The following is a 25,415-nucleotide window of genomic DNA, read 5'->3' as shown; positions in this document are numbered from 1 at the left end:
CATTACCCATCAGCCCTCTCCCCCATCCGGTGCCAGGAACATTACCCATCAGCCCTCTCCCCCATCCGCTGCCAGGAACATTACCCATCAGCCCTCTCCCTCATCCGGTGCCAGGAACATTACCCATCAGCCCTCTCCCTCATCCGGTGCCAGGAACATTACCCATCAGCCCTCTCCCTCATCCGCTTGCCAGGAACATTACCCATCAGCCCTCTCCCTCATCCGGTGCCAGGAACATTACCCATCAGCCCTCTCCCTCATCCGCTGCCAGGAACATTACCCATCAGCCCTCTCCCTCATCCGCTGCCAGGAACATTACCCATCAGCCCTCTCCCTCATCCGGTGCCAGGAACATTACCCATCAGCCCTCTCCCTCATCCGGTGCCAGGAACATTACCCATCAGCCCTCTCCCTCATCCGCTGCCAGGAACATTACCCATCAGCCCTCTCCCTCATCCGGTGCCAGGAACATTACCCATCAGCCCTCTCCCTCATCCGCTGCCAGGAACATTACCCATCAGCCCTCTCCCTCATCCGCTGCCAGGAACATTACCCATCAGCCCTCTCCCCCATCCGGTGCCAGGAACATTACCCATCAGCCCTCTCCCCCATCCGCTGCCAGGAACATTACCCATCAGCCCTCTCCCTCATCCGCTGCCAGGAACATTACCCATCAGCCCTCTCCCTCATCCGGTGCCAGGAACATTACCCATCAGCCCTCTCCCCCATCCGGTGCCAGGAACATTACCCATCAGCCCTCTCCCTCATCCACTGCCAGGAACATTACCCATCAGCCCTCTCCCCCATCCGCTGCCAGGAACATTACCCATCAGCCCTCTCCCTCATCCGCTGCCAGGAACATTACCCATCAGCCCTCTCCCTCATCCGGTGCCAGGAACATTACCCATCAGCCCTCTCCCTCATCCGCTGCCAGGAACATTACCCATCAGCCCTCTCCCTCATCCGCTGCCAGGAAGAACACCTGGGCCAGATATTTCTTCTTGGTTGGTGCCCGGCAGCCGGGACACAGCTTGGCAGCCTGGTGGGAGAGGAGACCGACAGGTTTAGAAGCAGCAGCAGAACAATAACGGTCAGAGGGCACCAGAGGTGGCATCAAAGACACACCTACCTTTAGTGCCCTTTCCCAGCATGCCCAGCAGCACTGGCAGTGACACAAGGAGCACTGAAACGGGACAGATCCATTCCTGCTGCAGCGCAGACACACCGGGCCCTCTGTAAGCAAATCAGATAGAGATTCTCTAACTGCCCCAGGCACCCCCACATACCAGCAACTGCCCCTGTACTGATGCCCAGAACATTCCCTCTGTATATTTGTATTTATACATATGGGTAGGGGGTGCCATAGTGTTTCCCTTAGACAGTACAGTATGGGGGTACAGCTTATTGTGTGCCCAGAACATTCCTTCTCTGTATATTTGTATTTATACATATGGGTAGGGGGTGCCATAGTGTTTCCCTTAGACAGTACAGTATGGGGGTACAGCTTATTGTGTGCCCAGAACATTCCTTCTCTGTATATTTGTATTTATACATATGGGTAGGGGGTGCCATAGTGTTTCCCTTAGACAGTACAGTATGGGGGTACAGCTTATTGTGTGCCCAGAACATTCCTTCTCTGTATATTTGTATTTATACATATGGGTAGGGGGTGCCATAGTGTTTCCCTTAGACAGTACAGTATGGGGGTACAGCTTATTGTGTGCCCAGAACATTCCTTCTCTGTATATTTGTATTTATACATATGGGTAGGGGGTGCCATAGTGTTTCCCTTAGACAGTACAGTATGGGGGTACAGCTTATTGTGTGCCCAGAACATTCCCTCTCTGTATATTTGTATTTATACATATGGGTAGGGGGTGCCATAGTGTTTCCCTTAGACAGTACAGTATGGGGGTACAGCTTATTGTGTGCCCAGAACATTCCTTCTCTGTATATTTGTATTTATACATATGGGGAGGGGGTGCCATAGTGTTTCCCTTAGACAGTACAGTATGGGGGTACAGCTTATTGTGTGCCCAGAACATTCCTTCTCTGTATATTTGTATTTATACATATGGGTAGGGGGTGCCATAGTGTTTCCCTTAGACAGTACAGTATGAGGGTACAGCTTATTGTGTGCCCAGAACATTCCTTCTCTGTATATTTGTATTTATACATATGGGTAGGGGGTGCCATAGTGTTTCCCTTAGACAGTACAGTATGAGGGTACAGCTTATTGTGTGCCCAGAACATTCCCTCTCTGTATATTTGTATTTATACATATGGGTAGGGGGTGCCATAGTGTTTCCCTTAGACAGTACAGTATGGGGGTACAGCTTATTGTGTGCCCAGAACATTCCCTCTCTGTATATTTGTATTTATACATATGGGTAGGGGGTGCCATAGTGTTTCCCTTAGACAGTACAGTATGGGGGTACAGCTTATTGTGTGCCCAGAACATTCCCTCTCTGTATATTTGTATTTATACATATGGGTAGGGGGTGCCATAGTGTTTCCCTTAGACAGTACAGTATGGGGGTACAGCTTATTGTGTGCCCAGAACATTCCCTCTCTGTATATTTGTATTTATACATATGGGTAGGGGGTGCCATAGTGTTTCCCTTAGACAGTACAGTATGGGGGTACAGCTTATTGTGTGCCCAGAGCATTCCTTCTCTGTATATTTGTATTTATACATATGGGTAGGAGGTGCCATAGTGTTTCCCTTAGACAGTACAGTATGGGGGTACAGCTTATTGTGTGCCCAGAACATTCCCTCTCTGTATATTTGTATTTATACATATGGGTAGGGGGTGCCATAGTGTTTCCCTTAGACAGTACAGTATGGGGGTACAGCTTATTGTGTGCCCAGAACATTCCTTCTCTGTATATTTGTATTTATACATATGGGTAGGAGGTGCCATAGTGTTAGACAGTACAGTATGGGGGTACTCCTGTCGATGGGGGCCCCTGAGTGGAGGACATGCTGGCTCAGCAGTTGGTGCCTGGGGATTTGCCCCGGGGGTGAGTCAGTAGGAAGACTGGCCGTCGGGCAGCCCATGTGGTTAATGACACAGCACAATTGGCAGCGCTACAGTCACCGGGAAACGTGTGACATTCACACAAGCGCGTGTGTAACACAATGAGAGTGCAATGACTCGTCCAACTGTCACACTTCCCCTTCCCATAGTGCCTTAAAGGGGCAGTGTCCTAATTTACTAACAGGACATGTAGCGGGGGTCAGCCTAGTGGGGGGCCAGTGGTCGGCTGGAGGGAACCCACACTGCGGGGCTAAACATACGGGGAGATGGCACAGCGTTGGTGCCCACATACTGTACCCAGCCCCCGTGCCCATATTCCACACGTAACAAACACGCACAACCCACGGATACAAAGCGGGGAGTTTATATTTCATAGAACCAGTCAGTGCCCCCCCCGGGCACATAGCAGCAGGCACGGGAGAGAGCGACGGGTACAACACAAACAGAGGGGACGGGGGGTGCAATACTCTGGCCAATCACAGAGCAGCCAATCACTAACACTGTTCTGCCCACTGTACAGTTACAGCTGCTGCTCCTGGGGTACTTAGGCCAGAGGGGATAGGGGGCGCTCTCCTGCCCACAGTAACCAGGGGCCAATATAAATATATATACAGTATATTCCCATTATGTACAGTCCTGGCTGGGCACATCCATGGGTCAGTCCATAGGTTGAATGCGAGGGGGGGGGACTGTTCTCTACCCCCATTGTCCATGAGTGGGTGCAGCAGTCGGGATCCACCCCCGGGCGCGGGTGCAGCAGTCGGGATCCACCCCCGGGCGCAGTTGCAGCAGTCGGGATCCACCCCCGGGCGCAGTTGCAGCAGACGGGATCCACCCCCGGGCGCAGTTGCAGCAGACGGATCCACCCCCGGGCGCAGTTGCAGCAGACGGGATCCACCCCCGGGCGCAGTTGCAGCAGACGGGATCCACCCCGGGCGCAGTTGCAGCAGACGGGATCCACCCCCGGCGCAGTTGCAGCAGACGGGATCCACCCCCGGGCGCAGTTGCAGCAGACGGGATCCACCCCCGGGCGCAGTTGCAGCAGACGGGATCCACCCCCGGGCGCAGTTGCAGCAGACGGGATCCACCCCCGGGCGCAGTTGCAGCAGACGGGATCCACCCCCGGGCGCAGTTGCAGCAGACGGGATCCACCCCCGGGCGCAGTTGCAGCAGACGGGATCCACCCCCGGGCGCAGTTGCAGCAGACGGGATCCACCCCGGGCGCAGTTGCAGCAGACGGGATCCACCCCGGGCGCAGTTGCAGCAGACGGGATCCACCCCCGGGCGCAGTTGCAGCAGACGGGATCCACCCCCGGGTGCAGTTGCAGCAGTCGGGATCCTCCCCCGGGCGCAGTTGCAGCAGTCGGGATCCTCCCCCGGGGCGCAGTTGCAGCAGACGGGATCCTCCCCCGGGGCGCAGTTGCAGCAGTCGGGATCCTCCCCCGGGGCGCAGTTGCAGCAGACGGGATCCACCCCCGGGCGCAGTTGCAGCAGACGGGATCCTCCCCCGGGCGCAGTTGCAGCAGTCGGACCCTCCCCCGGGTGCAGTTGCAGCAGACTGGATCCTCCCCCGGGGCGCAGTTGCAGCAGACGGGATCCTCCCCCGGGGCGCAGTTGCAGCAGACGGGATCCTCCCCCGGGGCGCAGTTGCAGCAGACGGGATCCTCCCCCGGGCGCAGTTGCAGCAGACGGGATCCTCCCCCGGGGCGCAGTTGCAGCAGACGGGATCCTCCCCCGGGGCGCAGTTGCAGCAGTCGGACCCATAGCAGCCATTAGTGGGGACCTGAGTCAGACAAAGTGGGGAGAATTTATCCAATGGGCTGGGCTCTCAGAACAAGGAGGCGGTACCATAGGGCATAACTGTGCCACAGGGACAGCCTGGGGCAAAGGCAGATAGTAAAAGCAGTGAAAGGGGGCGGGGTTACTATCACCTCTGAAGCAGCAGCTGCTATTGGACAACAAGTCTAGCATCTGGCCCCATGCAGGGGACTGTATAGGAGCAGGGAGTCGGCCCCTTCCATTGAGCTCAGCAGGTCTGTCAGTGCCCAGTGATTGGATAAGGTTACCTACCAACACCCCGAGTTGCCCAATCATGCCCTTACTGGGGGGCAGCACAGCGGGTAACAGGGATTCGCTTAGACCATGTGACACAGAGGGCAGGGCCTAAGTCAGAGCCTAAGTCAGAGTCATTGGTTCCCCTGTGTCACATGTTGCACCCAGGTCCATGTTCCTAGACAATAGCCCGATGCCAGTTACCCCAGCAGGGGCAGATCCGGGCAGTGACGCTGCAGAAATTCCTAACTGCTCTGGGAGTTGGTGCCCCCCCCCGGGAGTCATGGCGCTGCCCGGCCCTTAGTACAAAGGTTCTGCCCGACCCACAGAGAGGCACTTCCCTACCTGGTACTATATTTAGCTACATGCCCGTTGCTATGGGGAAGCACTGACTGGCGCCTGAGTCACCCACATTCAGGAAGGTTCTGAGAGGGCAGGGGAAGCGCTACCTGACCCGACACAGGGAGGAAGTTGCCCATAAGCACCACCGAGGTTCTGACCCAATCACAGGCCCAGCAGCCTCTGGGGTCTTACTAGGTCACACATTAATCCAGCCCTTCCCACCCACACACTATGGGGCAAGTTGGGCCCATCAGCCTCTGCACCCATAATGCAATGGGGCCCACCTGTGGGGCATGATGGGATATATTACTGGGTGGCAAGACAAGATCAGTGTAATGAAAGATGAAAGTGGGGGAGTAGCATTTACCCCAAAGGGGTTGTTCACCTGAGTTACTTTTATAATGATGCAGAGAATAATATTCTGACACAATTTGCAATTGGTCTTTTTTTACTTTTTGTTCAGCAGCTCACCAGTTTAGAGTTTCAACAGCCATCTGGTTGCTAGGGCCTAAATGACCTTAGTAACCAGGGAGTGTTGTGAGTGAGACATTGCAATATGCAGATAACAAATTTATATAATATACAGTAACAATAAAACTGGAGCCTCACAGAGCCAGAGAGTGAGTGTGAGTGAGTGAGTGAGTGTGAGTCAGTTCTAGAGAAGCAGGAAGCAGCCGGGTGATTTGCTACATGGGGATCCAGGAAGCAGCCGGGTGATTTGCTACATGGGGATCCAGGAAGCAGCCGGGGGGGGGGGGGGGGGATTCCCTTATTCCATCACATTCCCACAAAGAGGAAGTAGTGACCATGTGACACACACGTGACTTCCCCTGCACCGTCACTGCCAACAAGGAAGGAAGAGGCTGAGATGGCACAGCCGGGCACGTAGCCAAGCAAATGCCATGATCAGTCACACACACACACACACACACACACACACACTATACTGACCACGGGCTCGATCCAGAGGTGATCACAGACAAAACCCTAACGTCTGCACTGACAGGAGGGCCGCTAGAGAAAGACATGCATCAAAGTACAATGGCACCCCAGGACTTTATATTTGGGGCCTTGATGAACCCCGAGACTGGGGGGGGTGATACCACAAGCAATGTATAGACCTGTTTCTGCACCTTCCTTTCTGGGCCACAAAACAAAAGCAACTGGGCTACAGGCTCACCTACCTGCCTGAGGCACATAGGGAAGCGGAGAAGGATCTGATCTGGCCACTCTGATTGGCTCACCATCTGGGGGGTGGTTGGGATCTGCTGCAGTGGGGGAGATCATAGAGAAGGCAGAATGAGGGATCACAAGCAGAATTCCCTGCCCTGCGCCCCCCCCCCCCCAGGCGGACATGTTGTGACCCTCTCACCTCGCCCTGTCTGTCTGTCTCCGGGCGCCGATGTCTGCAAATCGCCGCCTCGTGGTCGCCCGCTAATTCCTTTGTTATGTGCAACAGGGTCCGACGTTCCTGCCCCCTCACTTGGGGGCAGAACTTGAGGCTTTTGGGGGCAGTAACCTGACCCGGTCAGTTCCTCGCACAGAGCATTGAACTTCTTTTTGTGATGGGGGCGGACGAACCTGTGAAATTCTGAGAGAGAAAGGAGGGCGGTGAGTAGGAAACCAGTGACCCCCATCGGCCATCAGACAGGATAAAGTCATACAGCTCCGCCACTGACTGCATTATGGGGGTTTGTTTACCCTTTAACAAGGGGAATCTCTGCGCAGCGTTTCCTGGCACCGACCCCAATAAGCAGGAAATTATCATTCCACACCCACGGATTCAGCTGAAATAAAGTGCAAGCCCCCCTGAACACTCTCTAAAGCCTGTAACCCCAAGCACAAGGGGACCCCCAATACGGACCCCCCTCAAGACTCACCTCTGAGCAGAGGGTAATGCTCCGGCTGACCCGTTAGCAAGGCGGCAATTTCGCACACCATGGCCTCGTAGCTGTCGCTTTTCTTGTAGGAAGAGAGGGCGGCAGTGAAGCGCTGGAAGCTGCTCGAGCCCAGAGCCCCCCTCACCTGGCTCAGGTACCCCGACACCTGGCTGCGCCCTGCCTGCCCTGCGGGGCAGTTACCTGTAGGGGCTTAGGGGAGAGGAAGGATGTTACAGGGGCCACATGCCCTGGGTGCTTCATACAGCAAATCTCATTCAGTTGCATTGCCAGCAGCGATTGGGGCTCTGGCCACCATTTTATTTTTTGCATTTGGAGAGCAGTGGAAGTGAAAGCACCTAATGTGCCCCCCCCCCCCCCCAAATCCCAGAATGATTGTTATTCCCACCAATGCTATATTCCAGTTCCTGTGACCAATACAGCACTAGGAATGGGGCACAGGGATCCTGCTCGTTGGTGCAGGGAAATCACCCATGGAATGCCATGCATTCCGTGCCACAGGGCTTGGTTACGCCAGTTCCTGTCATTCGCCCACCCCGCTGTAACGTGATTTACTGGCATCCGAGTCACACTGTGGGGCCACTGATTGCCAAGCAGTATATGGCAAAGCAAGAGTCTGTGCCCTCCTAATATGGAGACTGAGGGAAGGTGCCCTCACCCACCGGCTGATACATCCCCCAGCTATGCAGCTCAGCCAGGGAACTGAATGTAGCGGGGGGGGGGTTGTGGGGAAGAAGTAACAGCTTGCACCAAGAGATACATTCCAGTAGTGAGAGCTCTACAGCAGCTGCTCTGGATATTAGACTGCCCGGCACCCCTAGATTGGGTGCTGCTATGGGTGCCCCGTGTACCCAGTAGTGAGAGCTCTATAGCAGCTGCTCTGGATATTAGACTGCCCAGCACCCTTGGATTGGGTGCTGCTATGGGTGCCCCGTGTACCCAGTAGTGAGAGCTCTATAGCAGCTGCTCTGGATATTAGACTGCCCGGCACCCCTGGATTGGGTGCTGCTATGGGTGCCCCGTGTACCCAGTAGTGAGAGCTCTATAGCAGCTGCTCTGGATATTAGACTGCCCAGCACCCCTGGATTGGGTGCTGCTATGGGTGCCCCGTGTACCCAGTAGTGAGAGCTCTATAGCAGCTGCTCTGGATATTAGACTGCCCAGCACCCCTGGATTGGGTGCTGCTATGGGTGCCCCGTGTACCCAGTAGTGAGAGCTCTATAGCAGCTGCTCTGGATATTAGACTGCCCGGCACCCCTGGATTGGGTGCTGCTATGGGTGCCCCGTGTACCCAGTAGTGAGAGCTCTATAGCAGCTGCTCTGGATATTAGACTGCCCGGCACCCCTAGATTGGGTGCTGCTATGGGTGCCCCGTGTACCCAGTAGTGAGAGCTCTATAGCAGCTGCTCTGGATATTAGACTGCCCAGGACCCCTGGATTGGGTGCTGCTATGGGTGCCCCGTGTACCCAGTAGTGAGAGCTCTATAGCAGCTGCTCTGGATATTAGACTGCCCAGGACCCCTGGATTGGGTGCTGCTATGGGTGCCCCGTGTACCCAGTAGTGAGAGCTCTATAGCAGCTGCTCTGGATATTAGACTGCCCAGCACCCCTGGATTGGGTGCTGCTATGGGTGCCCAGGCTGAGGGACAGGAATTTTCCCACACGTTACCTGAAGTGTTCAGCTTTGTGCATCCGGGCCGGACCCACCTTTAATGGAGTCAGTACTCAGGTGTCCTCCCCCGTGGTTGAGGTGCTGAGCGGATCCCTCTGAGAAGGTGACTTTGGGCTCTGACACGGCGACGGCAGCGGCAGCCTGAGCTGAGGGGCAAAGAGGGGCAGACGGTTAGACGGGGGGGCAGAAGGCAAAATGAGTGAAATACTAATGGAATAAATGTAGAGGAAAACAGGTAAAAGCTACTCCTCAGCTGGGGGGCCTCTAGTTGGGCAGCCCTGTTCTCTAACACCTGGGGGGGGGCAAGTTATAACACAGCACTCAGTGGCGTAACTTGGTCGCCCCCCCCCCGGCAAACAAAACTTCTAAGGGGCCCTGGCATGAACTGGGGGGAGCGACTGCAATAAAGCAGACTGAAGGTGGCGAAACTAGCTATACAGCAGCCCCCCCAGGTCATGGGGGGGCCCAGGCGACAGAGGGGCCCGGAGAGCACAGAGCACCACCTACTACAGAGTGTAAGTGCCACGTGTAAGATACACCCTTAGCGCAGTACAACCTCTCCATGTGGGAAGGGCAGCCAATGCCATTGGGGCACAGTTGGCACAGGGGGCCCAGCACTCAGGAAGTCTCACCCTTCTCCCTCTCTGCCCGGGGCACACAGTGCTCAGCTTTGTACCCGCAGCCCGTGCCAGTCAGCTGAGTGCAGGCAGAATCAAACTCCAGCTTGTGCTGAGGGCGGATAAACTGGTAGAAACCTAAAGAACAAACAGGTTGTGTAAGTACAAAGGCCGGGCTAACTCGGTTACATGGTATAGTTTGGGGGTACACAATCGGGGGGAGAAGGGGCACCTCGCAGTAGGTTGTACTTGGCTGGGTCCTGGCAGAAGAGAGTGCGTAGGTGGCTTATCAGCTGCTGCAGGTCGTTGTTCTTCTTGTATTCCGTCATGGCCGCCATGAAAGTGCCGTAGTTTTCCTGACTCAGGGACTGTTTCACGGATACCAGGAACAGGGACGCGCTCGTCATTTTCTGGTCCGACGTATCCTCGGGAGCCTGAGTGTTGGGCACAGCAGCATCGTGATTGGGTGAGAATAGTTAAGTGGGCGGGAAGAATGGGGGACTGGGGGGCTAAAGCGGTCATTGTATGGCGAATGTTTAACGCAATAATCTAAAACTAACATTCGGCTTTAAACTGATGTTCTGCCCATTAACCGACATCTGGAAATCCCCCCAAGGGCTGAGAATGGCACTGTATGGGGGGGGGGGGGGGGGGGGAATAGGTATATGACAGGGCCGGAGACGTACCCGGTTCTGAACAATCTTGATCTTGCGCTTCCCGCCCCTCTGCTCGTCGGCCAATCGCTTGTCGTACTGCAGGGAGAGCGTAGAGAGCCGGGAGACCTGCGGCACACAAGGGGTCAGATGTAGAAACCAAAGCTTAAACACCACCCCAATAGCCCCCCAAACCCCCGTCACCTTCTCTCCAGCCTTCTCCTCCTGCACCCTCTTCTCACTGTGCTCCAGGGCATCCAACAACCCCGCTGGGCGCTGGCTGCTCATTGGTACCTCCTGCTCGTACCCCTCACACACTGAGCCCGGGACCACCTCACTGCTGCATTCTGGGAAAACAGTAGCCCACTGTCTGTATTGCACATATAGACTGTACTCAAATGCCCCCGCGCCCTCAGTGCCACTCACCATCTCTCTTCCTCTTCAGGCTGGGCACGTGTGAGTCCAGGGTTTTGGCTTTCTTCGGGGCCTCCCGGCTGCTAGATGGCGCCACCGGCCTTGGGGATTGGGAACTGCAGCCAATCAGAGGCACTGGTCCTTCTTTCTGATCACTGTGTAGGGTAGGGGTGGGCATCTAGCAAGAGCAGAGGGGGCAGATTTCAGCTCCCAGTTACGGATCCTGCCACTAATAAATAAATTATTATATATATATATATATATATATATATATATATATATATATATATATATATATATATATATATATATATATATATATATATATATCTCGGTTCAAATCATTTACTCACAATCTTTAGCGCCACTCGAAAAAACTGGGAAACATCGCGTATGATGTGCCCGAAATTGTCATACGTTCGTACATATGGGCGAACCCAAGAGGGAAGCTGTGCCCGGGCATCGCTCTGATTGAACCTGCAGGCATGACAGAAGTTACCCTCTGGATGGGGCAAAAGGACCTTATATACTCAACTTACCCCATGGGATGTCTCTCATTCCCCGATACCTCTCCTTAACCCATGGGATGCCTCTCATTCCCCGTTACCTCTCCTTACCCCATGGGATGTCTCTCATTCCCCGATTCCTCTCCTTACCCCATGGGATGTCTCTCATTCCCCGACACCCCCCCCCCCCTTCCCCCATAGAGAGTTACAGAGAATGAAGAAAAAGGATTGTTCCCATATTTATCCCCGTGGCTTCTCTGGGTACCTGTGATCACAGAGGAATATGGCGCCGTAATCATTTCTGTGCCGGATGACTCTGCCGATGGCTTGATTGACAGCTCGAGAGGCCTGCTGTCGATACCACTCCTGCCCAGACAAGTACTGCAAGGGGAAAATGGAGAGCGGTACTGACAGCAGCCTAGTCACATAGTTCTGGGTCTAACAGAGGTGCTGACCGACCCATTACTTACCAGCCCAGCAGACCCCTGAGAGCGCCGCATCTCATCAAGGAACTGCATCTTGAGAACCACCCGTGGGTCCATGCGTGGCGGGAAGGGGAGCCCAGTAATGATCACACCCCGTCCATTATTGTCGGCAAAATCCAACCCTTCGCTGGCCTGGCAGTAAGATACCAAGTGTCACACTCAGGCACAAAGTACAAATCCCATCCTTGTGGGAGCCCTCACTCACCTTGCCCCGGCACACTGCCAGGAAACTGGCACCACTGCCATTGGCACTGCGGATCTTCTCATAATAAGCATCAATGACCTGCGGGAGATAATGTAAGTGTGAGCAGATACTCTAACTCTAGTGCTGAAATAGAAGGAACAGCAATTTGGCACGACTCGGCACCCTTCTGTAAAAATGCACCGCAATACTAAATACCGAGCCCTGTAACCCAGTGATGTACTCAATGGGACCTGTACAGCACAGCTAGCAATCTACACTCAGTTACAGCCATCACCAAGCACAACAACACAGTGATACAACCCCCCGGGACCCCCAACAGCACCACCGGCATTTTATAGATACTGAACCCCATCCCGAAGGACAGTTACACAAGGATATACCCACTGGCGCCCCCTAGATACCACTGCTGAGATTCTACCCCCATCCCTAAAGACAGTTACACAGTGATGTACCCACTGGCGCCCCCTAGGTACCACTGCTGAGATTCTATCCCCATCCCGAAGGACAGTTACACAAGGATATACCCACTGGCACCCCCTAGATACCACTGCTGAGATTCTACCCCCATCCCTAAAGACAGTTACACAGTGATGTACCCACTGGCGCCCCCTAGGTACCACTGCTGAGATTCTACCCCCATCCCTAAGGACAGTTACACAGGCATATACCCACTGGCACCCCCTAGGTACCACTGCTGAGATTCTACCCCCATCCCTAAGGACAGTTACACAGTAATATGCCCAATGGCACCCCCTAGGTACCACTGCCGAGATTCTACAGACACTCACACCCATCCCTAAGGACAGTTACACAGGGATATACCCACTGGCGCCCCCTAGGTACCACTGCCGAGATTTTACCCCCATCCATAAGGACAGTTACACAGTGCTTTACCCACTGGCGCCCCCTAGGTACTACTGCCGAGATTCTACCCCCATCCATAAGGACAGTTACACAGTAATATACCCACTGGCGCCCCCTAGGTACCATTGCTGAGATTCTACTGACACTCACACCCATCTCTAAGGACAACCAAAGAATTTCCCAAACAAAATGCCCCCCCTCACCTCTGTGAATGAGCCTTTCCCTCGGGGCTCCACAAACATGGGTTTCACATCGTCTATCTTTGCAGAGAGGCCCCGCTCCTACAGGGGGAACAGGACAGGATCAGCGGGCGTTCGCCTCAGGCAAGAAATAGGCCAAAGGAGCATTACCCTTACCTTCCAGAACTCAATGCTTTTGTCCAAAACAGGATACGATGGGAAGAAAACCAGGAGTCCATGAGGCACAACGCGAGCGATATTGCCTGGAACAGAGGCACGAGGCACAGCGTAAGCACAGGGGAGCGGGGGAGACAGGACCCCAATGTCCCAGGGGCTGCATTCTATTGGGCCTCTGAGGAACAGACTTGTAGGACTTTACTGGGAATGAGCAGCAGGTTTGCTATGGACCTACCTATGGTTTTGCCCAAGGAGGATAAGTATTCCTCAGAGAACCTGCAGGGAAAAGACAGTTAAGAGATAGTGGATAAGAGAGTTAAGAGACAGTGGGTATGAGCGCCCAACTTGCTGACCATCTTTTTTATTCCCTCCCTACCAGTGAGAACAGTTGCACTGAACAAGGAGCCATGCCCTGGGGCAGATGGAACAAGGAGCCATGCCCTGGGGCAGATGGAACAAGGAGCCATGCCCTGGGGCAGATGGAACAAGGAGCCATGCCCTGGGGCAGATGGAACAAGGAGCCATGCCCTGGGGCAGATGGAACAAGGAGCCATGCCCTGGGGCAGATGGAACAAGGAGCCATGCCCTGGGGCAGATGGAACAAGGAGCCATGCCCTGGGGCAGATGGAACAAGGAGCCATGCCCTGGGGCAGATGGAACAAGGAGCCATGCCCTGGGGCAGATGGAACAAGGAGCCATGCCCTGGGGCAGATGGAACAAGGAGCCATGCCCTGGGGCAGATGGAACAAGGAGCAATGCCCTGGGGCAGACTTACCTACTCTAAGCAACTTTTCAATTGGTCTTCATTATTTATTGGTTATGGTTTTTGAATTCTTTGTCTTATTTTTCCAACTCTTTGCGGGTTTTAAATGGGGGTCACTGACCCCGGCAGCCAATAAACTATTGCTCTGTGAGTCTCCAGTTTTATTGTTACTTTTTGTAACTTTCTTTTCTATTCAGTCCCTCCCCTATTCATATACCAGCCTCTCATCCAAACCACTCCCTGGCTGCTATGGTAACTTGACCCTAGCAACCATATACAGTAGCTGCTGAAACTCCATACCGGAGAGCTCCTGAACAGAAAAACTACAATAAAAAATGAAGACCAATTGCAAATTTTTTCAGAATATCACTCTCTACACCATACTAAAAAGTGAACTCAAAGGTGAACAACCCCTTTAATGTATTGGCACCAATATCCCAGAACAAATGGGGGCTCACAGCCACCCCACACCCATGTCCAAGGCGAAAAATCACTAAAAACAGAAGTACTTGTGCCCAACACCCACCAAGCTCCTCTGCCCCACAAGGGCAAGTACAACTGCCCTCCTCCCCCAATGACTTACCGCCTATCATAGGAGGAACTGAGCTGGGAACCATCGGGGCCACGGGGAACAATTCCCACCCAGATCTGGTGCTTATCGATTACGTGGGGGTTCTCCAGTGACACAGGGAAGGGGCTGCAGGATGAAGGGCAGATAATAAATTACCATTTGCCTCCCACAGTCGCTCCCAGTCCCTCCATATGCCCCCCACTCTCTTACATCTGCATCTCCATGGTGAAGGAGGAAAGGGGGCACAGCGTCCCGCTAGTCAAGATAACGCATCGGACCCCCTGTCTCACCAGGTCGTGCATGGTGTATCCTGGGCTGAAGCACCAATAGCTGAGAACCTTTCCTGCAACACAACCGGTGAGATGTGTGGGTCGCTGGGGGTTTAGCGCAAACCAAGGCAGCCCCCCCCCCGATGGTGAACTACAGGCACCATGTGAATGAGGATGATGGGAAATGTATTTTACCTCCCTGTTTTTTGCTGTTGCTCCACACGTCCCCGCGAGGCTTTTTCCTCTGGTTGGTATCAGGATGGATATGAACCTGGGGGCACAGAAAGACAGTGCTGAATGGCCTCCCATGTCAGCTGACATCTTGCCCAAAGTCCCTACTAATAAATAGTTGGTAGGGGGTGTTCACCCCAGGTGCAGTAGTTCTCCCTTAGGTGCCCCCGATAGGGTAGTAAGCGCTTAAGCACAGCAATGACATCTATTCTGACCTTTCCAGTAAAGGGGCAATTGTTAGGGCCTCACTAGTAAACAGTTAGAAGGGGGTTCACTGCAGGGCAGGTTCTATCATGTTGCCCCACAATGTTACCGGTACATTTTGGATATCTTCCCTACTAAATACACCATTGGCCCTATACAATTCCCAGGGTCTTTGCTGGGCACAGGGGTAGGAATAAGATGGAAAGGGGGCATGTGGGGAAACGAGTGCAGCACAGACACATGAACCTGCACATGATTCTTACCTTGTAGTACTTGGAGATGTTCTGGTTGAAGCTCGACACATTAGCGCCCTCTGGGGGTTCCATGCTGAACACAATCTGTAGTAAATAATGAGGACATTACAGAGGGAGGAGACCCAATTTGGGACACCCCCCCCCCCCCCAAGTCCACTAATTTGCTCTGCCTCCCCCCATCCCATATCAGCCACAAGGCTCTCCAGGCAGCAGTACTGCCAATAAAAAGGAGTATTTCAGTTTAACAGGACTTATTCAGCCTACAGCTCAGAGTTTGCCTATATCCCCTGCCACAAAGCAAGGAAGGGCTGCTGTTTCCTTGTTGGGGCAGAAGCAGAGATGGGCACAGGGGGCTGCTTTATTTCATATATAAGTTACTATCCAAAATAAAATTAAACACAATTACACAATATGACAATATTCCCTGGCACAATGTAACATTGTATGACTGTGTCTGAGTAAGGGGCACATAGAAACCACAGGCCTTGAGAGTAACTGGGCAACTGTCAGCACTACTACCCATGCTCCCCACAGAACCTACTGGCACTGGGGGGTATTGGCGCTAGCAGGTGGGGGTGCCAAAGCCAGACACACTAATAGGTTTATCTCATGGGGTAAATACAAAGTTGCTTAAAAATTCCCCAAAGGAACTGCATGGGGGTGGGGGGAATTCCATGGAACTGGGGGTTATTCCCAAAGGGAACGCTCAATGTAGAATGGAGAGCGGAAGGTAAGTAGCAGCACACCTGGATAATATCTGCCAGTTTCTGCAGCCCCATAGTGTTAGTGAAGATCCCAGAGCCTAGAAAGAAAGGAAACAATAAACAGGCAGAAACAGGGGCTGTTTTCTACCCCCCCAACCACAAAACCCAGTGTCAATCAGTGTCAAGGGAACCCCCACCCCAGAAACATTCCTACCCAACACCCAGTACCGGTGCAGTGTTAAAGTGCAGCTACAGGTACAACTACAGCAGTTTCTTAGTGAGCTGAAGAGCTTGCAATTTATAGATAGGGTGTGTCCTGCTTAGTGGGTGCTTTTACATTGTCCCCAGGGTACTTGTGGGTAATAAACTTGGCTGTAGCAAGCAATGCCAGGCAGCAGCTGCAAGGGCAAATAGGGGTTTGAGCTGTATTATTTGGGACAGAGATTTGCGGGAGTCACTTACTTTAGAGTGATGGTAATGCCCCATTCTAGAATTTTGGGCTGCAGTGCTCAACTGGGGTATTATTGTGTTATAGAAAGTACAGGGAAGAGCGACTAAGCTGATAAAGGGAATGGGCTCAGTTATGGGGAAAGGCTGGCCCAGTTGGGATTGGTTACACTGGGGAAGGGGCAGTTAAGGGGGGGGCAGTAATGAAATAGGGGGGGCTCACTTCCTCCCACATGCTGTATGATCTGTTCCAGAGACTCCAGCAGTTTGGCCTTGGTATCAAAAGTGATTCCGGAAGCAGCGAAGAGCTGGAAGATATAACTACAGACAGAGGGACAGGGTCAGTGCCAAAGAAGCGTTGGGTTGCCCAGTACATGGAACCCCATGCCCACAACACAAATGAATATATTTAAGGTTCAAAATACTCCCCATGTGCTTCTGGGCAGTAACTCCCCATGCCTGCCAGCGCTGATGGCACAGGGGGGCACACTCAGTAAGGCAGGAGGGCCAGGGACACTTACCTCCCAACCTTGGTGACTCCACCCCCTCCAGGGGGAAGCTGCGTGGACTCAATGGAATTTTCTAACTGCATAAGGGCAGCTGTGGGAATAGAGAGAGAGGCTTAGAACAAGCAGGGGGCAGTTTGGGGCAAGGACAAGCAGAGGGGCAGCTGGAGGGAGGGCACACAGTGCAATAAGGACTTACCTTTTACCTTGGCCAGATCCTCCAGCTCCAGGGTCAGACCTGCAAGGAGTGGGTAGGATTGGTGACTTGCAATGACTCAAACATAGGACCGACTCTTCTCCTTCAAAGTCCCGCCCCCAACTCACCTGAACTCTGGGAATCCATGTTGAATTCTGCCTGATAGCGCTTCTGTTCTACGTTCTCCATCTGCTCCTTTAGCACAAGATCCATTGCATCAATCCCTGATGCCAAATCATATGGGGTCAGGTCAAAAGAAGAGGAGTCCTCACACATTCGCTCCTATTGGGTCACAACCAGAACCAAATTCAGCACAGGTTGCTAAGAGAAACAGTAGTGCCCTTGATGCCCCAGACACTTACCACATTGTGGGCTTCATCAAATATCACCACGGTGCCTTTCAGGTCAATGTTATGGGCCCGGCGACTCTACAGGGAAACGGGCAACTTACTGAGAACCAACCCTGAAACTCACTTTACACCCACCCAAGGCCTGGCCCAACCCTCTCCCGGCCCCCTCTATAGCCCGGCCCAACCCTCTATAGCCCCGGCCCCCCACTATAGCCCCGGCCCAACCCTCTCCCGGCCCCCACTATAGCCCGGCCCCCACTATAGCCCGGCCCAACCCTCTCCCGGCCCCCTCTATAGCCCGGCCCAACCCTCTCCCGGCCCCCTCTATAGCCCGGCCCAACCCTCTCCCGGCCCCCTCTATAGCCCGGCCCAACCCTCTCCCGGCCCCCTCTATAGCCCGGGCCAACCCTCTCCCGGCCCCCTCTATAGCCCGGGCCCCCCCCTTCTATAGCCCGGCCCAACCCTCTCCCGGCCCCCTCTATAGCCCGGCCCAACCCTCTCCCGGCCCCCCTCTATAGCCCGGCCCAACCCCTCTCCCGGCCCCCTCTATAGCCCGGCCCAACCCTCTCCCGGCCCCTCTATAGCCCGGCCCAACCCTCTCCCGGCCCCCTCTATAGCCCGCCCAACCCTCTCCCGGCCCCCTCTATAGCCCGGCCCAACCCTCTCCCGGCCCCCCTTCTATAGCCCGGCCCCCCTCTATAGCCCGGCCCCCCTCTATAGCCCGGGCCCCCCTCTATAGCCCGGCCCCCCTCTATAGGCCCGGCCCAACCCTCTCCCGGCCCCTCTACTAGCCGCCGCCCAACCCTCTCCCGGCCCCCTCTATAGGCCCGGCCAAACCCTCTCCCTGGCCCAACCCTCTCCCGGCCCCCTCTATAGCCTGGCCCAACCTCTCCCGGCCCCCTCTATAGCCTGGCCCAACCCTCTCCCGGCCCCCTCTATAGCCTGGCCCAACCCTCTCCCGGGCCCGTCTATAGAATGGCCCAACCCTCTCCCGGCCCCCTCTATAGCCTGGCCCAACCCTCTCCCGGCCCCCTCGTCTCCCGGCCCCCTCTATAGCCTGGCCCAACCGTCTCCCGGCCCCCTCTATAGCCTGGCCCAACCCTCTCCCGGCCCCCTCTATAGCCCTGCCCCTGTTGAATTGAAGGGAGGCATGATTACCTTAGGGTCCAGCAGGTAATTATAGGGCATAAATATGATGTCGGCTTGCTGCTTGAGATTACGGGACAGATAGTAGGGGCAGGCCCTGGGGGGAAAGGACAGAAGGCTCAGCACACAATGGAAGCCGTTGGGGAGAAGTTGGGACAATAAATTGTGAGTCTCACCGGTGTTTGGTGCCGCTCTTCACCAGATCCTCTATGTCCAAAATGTGGTTAGTCAGATCCTTCTCTGTGCTCTTTTCTATGGGAGATGAGACCTATTATACTCCAATGTTTCCATGTATTATAGATCAGGAACATTACCCCCCCAGGCCTGTGTGGTACCGGTACCGCTGAACCTCCATGTGTAACATTCCTACCTGCTCTCCCGCTGCCAATTACCCCGCAATGTGCCTGCTGTGATACTGTAGCAATGAAACAGGCCTGTGTGGTACCGGTACCGCTGAACCTCCATGTGTAACCTGAGTTACCAGCACACCGGAACTTTTTGCTCCAACCCCTACAACCTACCCTCTACCCCTCCAACTTTAAACCCAATCTGGACCCGCTCTATGTCCGACTCACCCTCCACGTTATTGTAGAAGTGACAGGTACGGGTGGAGACTTTGGAACGGCACATGTGCACCTGAAAAGCACACGAGAGAGAGAGAGAGAGAGAGTGTGAGTGAGAGAGAGAGAGAGGCTCATGAAACAAGAGAGAGAGAGGGGTTCATGAAGCAAAAGAGAGGGACTCATTAAGAGAGAGATAGGGGGGTAGGAGACAGGCAGAGTAGGAGACAAATACACACAGTTATAACGTCTGTCCAGCCAGCTGCATGCAGAAAGGAAGCAAACATCTGACTGGTTTCCATGGGTTACTGCCCAGGTGCAATTTTATCCAGTGTTTATAAATGCCCCAAGTGTTGCCCATGGTATCATTAAGCAGAAGAGGACAGTTAGTGAGGGGGTACACGCACCCAGAGTCCTGCTGGCACCGGGGCAGGAATAATGGTGCAACACCCAGAATGCCGCAGTTCTACATGCCGCTAACGTGTGCCATGCGTGTGGAACTGCTGTATGTTTATAGGTAATTATATGTATTTTGAACTCATTCTAGAAGCGCTATTTACCTTATACACAGGTTTTAGCAATGGGGGCCCCCCAGGCGGGTATATAAATATGTCGGTGTAGCTGCTCAGGGACTTGCAGCATTGGGTACTTGCCTAGGGGCACCCAACACTCCGTGCCAGTCATGGCGCTGAACCAAGGGCTTTTTGGTCCAAGTTGGCATCGAGCAACTCTTCCGATGGACTAGTAGCCATAGGGCAAGCGACGAGAGCGACTTTCACTGACTTCTTTTAATAGCAAAGATCATTGGGAGCAGGAAAAATGCCTCTCCTTTTCCCAAGTATGGGGGGGAAACACATAAAGGGGGTCATATCGAGGGGGTGGGGGTGTAAGGTCTTGTTTGGTGGGGAGCAGCACCGAAACCTCCTGCCCGAGGGGCTGCAATTTAGGACAGTGCCAGAAAGTGAGAGTCACACATATTTACCCGAGCTGCTGATACTGAAGAATTTAGTTCTTTATTAAAGGGAACTACACCCTGTTATTATTATTAATTCCCTTCATTATACAGCAGCCAATGAGTGTTGCTCATTCCCTGCTCAGCAGAACTTACAATCTAAGGTCCCTATCACACAGGGCTACACGCTGTTTAGGGAGGGTCTCCAAGATCCCCTAAATGCAGACATTCTCCCATCCATTAGACATCAGCATATACAGGTTGCTACACAATTATTTGGAGAGACTCCCAGGCTGCCCCAGTACCAAATATGGTCATGGGATAGGTTACGGTATTTACAGGAACAGGACAGTGTTCAGAACAAAGGTGACTGGGCAGCCAGTGCCAAGCAAACAGCACAGGGATTGGGCATCCAGACCAGGCCCAGATTAATGGGTAGGCCACTAAAGCCCAGGCCTAGGGCGAGAGTATGTGATGGGGGCAGGTGGGGGGTCGGGGTTGTGAGGCCTAGGGGCGCCCTATCTTAAAATCTGGCCCTGTTTCTGAATCATGACTTGCCCCCTGTATGTTGCTGGGCACACCTATCAATATGGCGGCTGCTGTGCAGTGATAAGTGGCAGGAATGGCAGTGCCCAGGGTACCTTGGCATGGTTACTCTCCTGCTTCTTCACTTCAGGGTGAATGCACAGCTGTTCCCGGGAGCCAAGCACGCAAACCTTTGGCCTGAAGGGGAGAAAGGAAGGAATAAATGCAAAGAAAAGGGCACAACACCCCTGCAAGGAGCTGCCAGGCCTCCCCTATGGCATCAGTTATGCCCACAGCCCATTCCCCCAATGCCACCCACTCACACCCCCTACCTGTACACTGTGTGCTTCAGCTCACTAATAACTTGTGTCAGCTGGGAGTGCGTCCGCGAGGCGTAGATAATCTTGGGCACGTCACTGTAATAGGCTGCAGGGGAGATAGGGGGTAACATTAGGGCAATGCTTAGTAGGAAGGAACCCCACGTGTAGGTAGCGCTCACTCACTGGGGGAGATGGGGGGGTAACATTAGGGCAATGCTTAGTAGGAAGGAACCCCACGTGTAGGTAGCGCTCACTCACTGGGGGAAGATGGGGGGTAACATTAGGCAATGCTTAGTGGAAGGACCCCACATGTAGGTAGCGCTCACTCACTGGGGGAGATGGGGGGGTAACATTAGGGCAATGCTTAGTAGGAAGGAACCCCACGTGTAGGTAGCCGCTCACTCACTGGGGAGGTAGTTGGGGGTAACATTAGGGCAATGCTTAGTAGGAAGGAAACCCACGGTAGGTAGCGCTCACTCACTGGGGGAGATGGGGGGGGTAACATTAGGGCAATGCTTAGTAGGAAGGAACCCCACGTGTAGGTAGCGCTCACTCACTGGGGGAGATGGGGGGGTAACATTAGGGCAATGCTTAGTAGGAAGGAACCCCACGTGTAGGAGCGCTCACTCACTGGGGGAGATGGGGGGGTAACATTAGGGCAATGCTTAGTTAGAGGAAACCCCACGTGTAGGTAGCGCTCACTCACTGGGGGAGATGGGGGGTAACATTAGGCAATGCTTATAGGAAGGAACCCCACGTGTAGGTAGCGCTCACTCACTGGGGGGAGATGGGGGGGTAACATTAGGGCAATGCTTAGTAGGAAGGAAACCCCCACGTGTAGGTAGCGCTCACTCACTGGGGGGAGATGGGGGGGTAACATTAGGGCAATGCTTAGTAGGAAGGAACCCCACGTGTAGGTAGCGCTCACTCACTGGGGGAGATGGGGGGGGGTAACATTAGGGCAATGCTTAGTAGGAAGGAACCCCACGTGTAGGTAGCGCTCACTCACTGGGGGAGATGGGGGGGGTAACATTAGGGCAATGCTTAGTAGGAAGGAACCCCACGTGTAGGTAGCGCTCACTCACTGGGGGAGATGGGGGGGGTAACATTAGGGCAATGCTTAGTAGGAAGGAACCCCAGTGTAGGTAGCGCTCACTCACTGGGGGAGATGGGGGGTAACATTAGGGCAATGCTTAATAGGAAGGAACCCCACGTGTAGGTAGCGCTCACTCACTGGGGGAGATGGGGGGTAAACATTAGGGCAATGCTTAGTAGGAAGGAACCCCACGTGTAGGTAGCGCTCACTCACTGGGGGAGATGGGGGGTAACATTAGGGCAATGCTTAGTAGGAAGGAACCCCACGTGTAGGTAGCGCTCACTCACTGGGGGAGATGGGGGGGGTAACATTAGGGCAATGCTTAGTAGGAAGGAACCCCACGTGTAGGTAGCGCTCACTCACTGGGGGAGATGGGGGGGTAACATTAGGGCAATGCTTAGTAGGAAGGAACCCCACATGTAGGTAGCGCTCATTCACTGGGCACGGTGGGGGGGTCACTATATTATTTATTAATTATAGTTTTTGATCTATTTGCCTTTTTATTCTAGCTCTTTGCGGCTTTCAAATGGGGGGGGGGGGGATTCACTAACCCCAGTAGCCAAAAACTACATTTTATAATTGTCTTTCTGTTAAGTCCCTCTCCTATTCATTTACCATCGTCTCATTCAAACAGCTCCCTGGTTGCTAGGGTAATCTGAATCCTAGCAACCACAGAGCTGCTCAAACCCCAAACTGCACAGCTGCTGCAGCAAAAAGCAAAATAACTAAAAAAAATAAAAAATAAAGACCAACTGCAAATTGTCTCAGAATATCACTCTCTACATCATACTAAGAGTTAACTCAAAGGTGACCAACTCCTTTAACCCCCAACATGCTGGTACCTGTCATTATTATCTAGAGACCCCCCTGAGTGAGGCAAATCCGCCCCAGGGACTAGATGAAGCTCTGGGCTTGGGCTAAACTGTGGCCCTAAGGGGGCGAATGAGCCACACCAGCAGCACCCACTGCATCCACTCCCAGGGAGAAGCACCCTGCGTGCCAGTACCTGAGGCCTGCCCCTCCGCTGATGCACCGCCCCACGCTGCCGCCGGTCGCTCCGGGAAGAGTTCCGCGCCATTCATGCGTTCTGCGATCTTACGGGCACTGATCCCATCCTTGTAGTGCTGCCGCCAAGCCAGAGTGGCACAAAGGAGGCACAGAGTCTTCCCAGTGCCCGTGGGGCTCTCTAATACACCATTCACACCCTGGGGGCAAAGGGAAAGGAGGGCTGTAACGCCAGGCTGGCACTAGAGTAATAATGTTCCGGTACATTCAGAAATGATAGAAAAATGACCAAAGTGACTGATGGCTGAGCCACTTATACCCGCTGGGGCCCCACAGGGCAAATGGGCAGGGGAGGGTCCTACACTCTTTTGAACTATTTGGGGCTATTGATTCCATATACGCCTGCTCTATGGGCACTGCACTGTGTGGGGGTATGTGGTGGGGGGTATGTGGTGGGGGGTATGTGGTGGGGGGTATGTGTGAAACCCAACTGGCAGCCCTGGGCACAGATCCCTATTGCATAACATTATGGGGCCCCTGCCCTGTACTTTCCCTATCAGGGATCTTTGGGAAGTTTCTCTGTGAGTTTAATGTTCTATAACTCACTACCCGGGTACCCTATTCAGAATACTGCATCCCCTGATACCCCTATCCTGTTCCTTGTTGCCCCACTCCCTGCCCTCACTGAATTGTCATTAGCCCCACAGCCCCATACCCCTTGGCCCCATTAGCCCCCGCACCCCTCGGCCCCATTAGCCCCCGCACCCCTCGGCCCCATTACCCCCGCACCCCTCGGCCCCATTACCCCCGCACCCCTCGGCCCCATTACCCCCGCACCCCTCGGCCCCATTACCCCCGCACCCTCAGGCCCCATTACCCCCGCACCCCCCCGGCCCCATTACCCCGCACCCCCAGGCCCATTTACCCCCGCACCCTCAGGCCCATTACCCACCCGCATCCCCCGGCCCCATTACCCCCGCACCCCCAGCCCCATTACCCCGCACCCTCAGGCCCCATTACCCCCCACCTCAGGCCCCATTACCCCGCACCCTCAGCCCCCATTACCCCCGCACCCTCAGGCCCCATTACCCCCGCACCCTCAGGCCCCATTACCCCCGCACCCCAGGCCCCATTACCCCGCACCCTCAGGCCCCATTACCCCCGCCACCCCCGGCCCCATTACCCCGCACCCCCAGGCCCATTACCCCCGCACCCTCAGGCCCCATTACCCCCGCACCCCCCGGCCCCATTACCCCCGCACCCCCAGGCCCCATTACCCCGCACCCTCAGGCCCATTACCCCCGCACCCTCAGGCCCCATTACCCCCGCACCCCCAGGCCCATTACCCCCGCACCCCAGGCCCATTACCCCCGCACCCTCAGGCCCCATTACCCCCGCACCCCCCGGCCCATTACCCCCGCACCCCAGCCCCTTACCCCGCCACCCTCAGGCCCCATTACCCCCGCACCCCCAGGCCCCATTACCCCCGCACCCTCAGGCCCCATTACCCCCGCACCCCCAGGCCCCATTACCCCCGCACCCTCAGGCCCATTACCCCCGCACCCTCAGGCCCCATTACCCGGCCCATTACCCCGCACCCTCAGGCCCCATTACCCCCGCACCCTCAGGCCCATTACCCCGCCACCCCCAGGCCCCATTACCCCCGCACCCCTCGGCCCCATAGCGGACCTGCTGGAGGCACTGGATGACTTTGCCCATATAATCCTCCTGGCATTTATACGGCTGGAACGGGAAATCCACAGTCAGACCGGCCACCGGCACCTGAGGCATCTCCAACCTTTCCCCTCGCCGCCCGGTACCGCCTCACTTCCCGGTACCGCCTCACTTCCCGGTACCCCCTCGCTTCCCGGTAACCCCTCGCTGCCCGGTACCGCCTCGCTTCCCGGTACCGCCTCGCTTCCCGGTACCGCCTCGCTGCCCGGTAACCCCTCGCTGCCCGGTAACCCCTCGCTGCCCGGTACGCCTCGCTGCCCGGTACCGCCTCGCTTCCCGGTACCCCCTCGCTGCCCGGTAACCCCTCGCTGCCCGGTAACCCTCGCTGCCCGGTAACCCCTCGCTGCCCGGTAACCCCTCGCTGCCCGGTAACCCCTCGCCGCCCGGTACCGCCTCACTTCCGGCCTCCAGTCAAAGTTTGTGCTTCGCGCCCTTACGGCCTGACGTCATATACGTCCTCCCTGTGCGTGTGACGTG

At 54.9% G+C, this 25,415-nt stretch overlaps 2 protein-coding genes across 10 annotated transcripts in view; one reads left to right on the top strand and one right to left on the bottom strand.

Annotated features, from left to right (window-relative positions):
* sox18 (SRY-box 18) overlaps nt 1-2,425 on the top strand; it is a gene marked incomplete at its 3' end in the record, with an annotated part of 354,190 nt that extends 351,765 nt beyond the window's left edge. Inside the window, 1 exon segment of the mRNA NM_001129937.1 lies at nt 1,982-2,425.
* On the bottom strand, nt 907-25,415 carry rtel1 (regulator of telomere elongation helicase 1). Of its 9 annotated transcripts, none has more exons than XM_031894258.1 (36): nt 24,894-25,415; nt 23,206-23,404; nt 21,116-21,209; nt 20,900-20,981; nt 19,322-19,382; nt 18,923-18,998; nt 18,759-18,843; nt 17,613-17,678; nt 17,379-17,532; nt 17,254-17,292; nt 17,070-17,148; nt 16,772-16,869; nt 16,144-16,199; nt 15,407-15,481; nt 14,904-14,979; nt 14,650-14,782; nt 14,452-14,565; nt 13,341-13,381; nt 13,106-13,191; nt 12,953-13,030; nt 11,886-11,963; nt 11,666-11,812; nt 11,461-11,576; nt 11,043-11,166; nt 10,702-10,867; nt 10,480-10,622; nt 10,309-10,404; nt 9,855-10,056; nt 9,638-9,760; nt 9,041-9,151; nt 7,316-7,525; nt 6,926-7,026; nt 6,808-6,862; nt 6,620-6,703; nt 1,130-1,233; nt 907-1,039 (listed from the first exon to the last, which is right to left on the bottom strand). In XM_031894258.1, exons 1-36 carry the CDS (start codon nt 24,993-24,995, stop codon nt 947-949), a joined length of 3,747 nt encoding a protein of 1,248 aa, XP_031750118.1. In that variant the 5' UTR covers nt 24,996-25,415; the 3' UTR covers nt 907-946. The 9 variants fall into 9 exon arrangements, with proteins under 9 accessions (XP_031750118.1, XP_031750119.1, XP_031750115.1 ...); XM_031894259.1 differs by having other exon boundaries at nt 6,620-6,700; XM_031894255.1 differs by having other exon boundaries at nt 6,620-6,700; nt 6,808-7,026.

Source organism: Xenopus tropicalis, chromosome 10 (genome assembly GCF_000004195.4).
Source record: "Xenopus tropicalis strain Nigerian chromosome 10, UCB_Xtro_10.0, whole genome shotgun sequence".
In the NCBI taxonomy this organism is placed as follows: Eukaryota; Metazoa; Chordata; class Amphibia; order Anura; family Pipidae; genus Xenopus; species Xenopus tropicalis.
The sequence above is the reverse complement of the archived record's forward strand: the minus strand, read 5'-3'. Positions and strand labels throughout refer to the sequence as shown.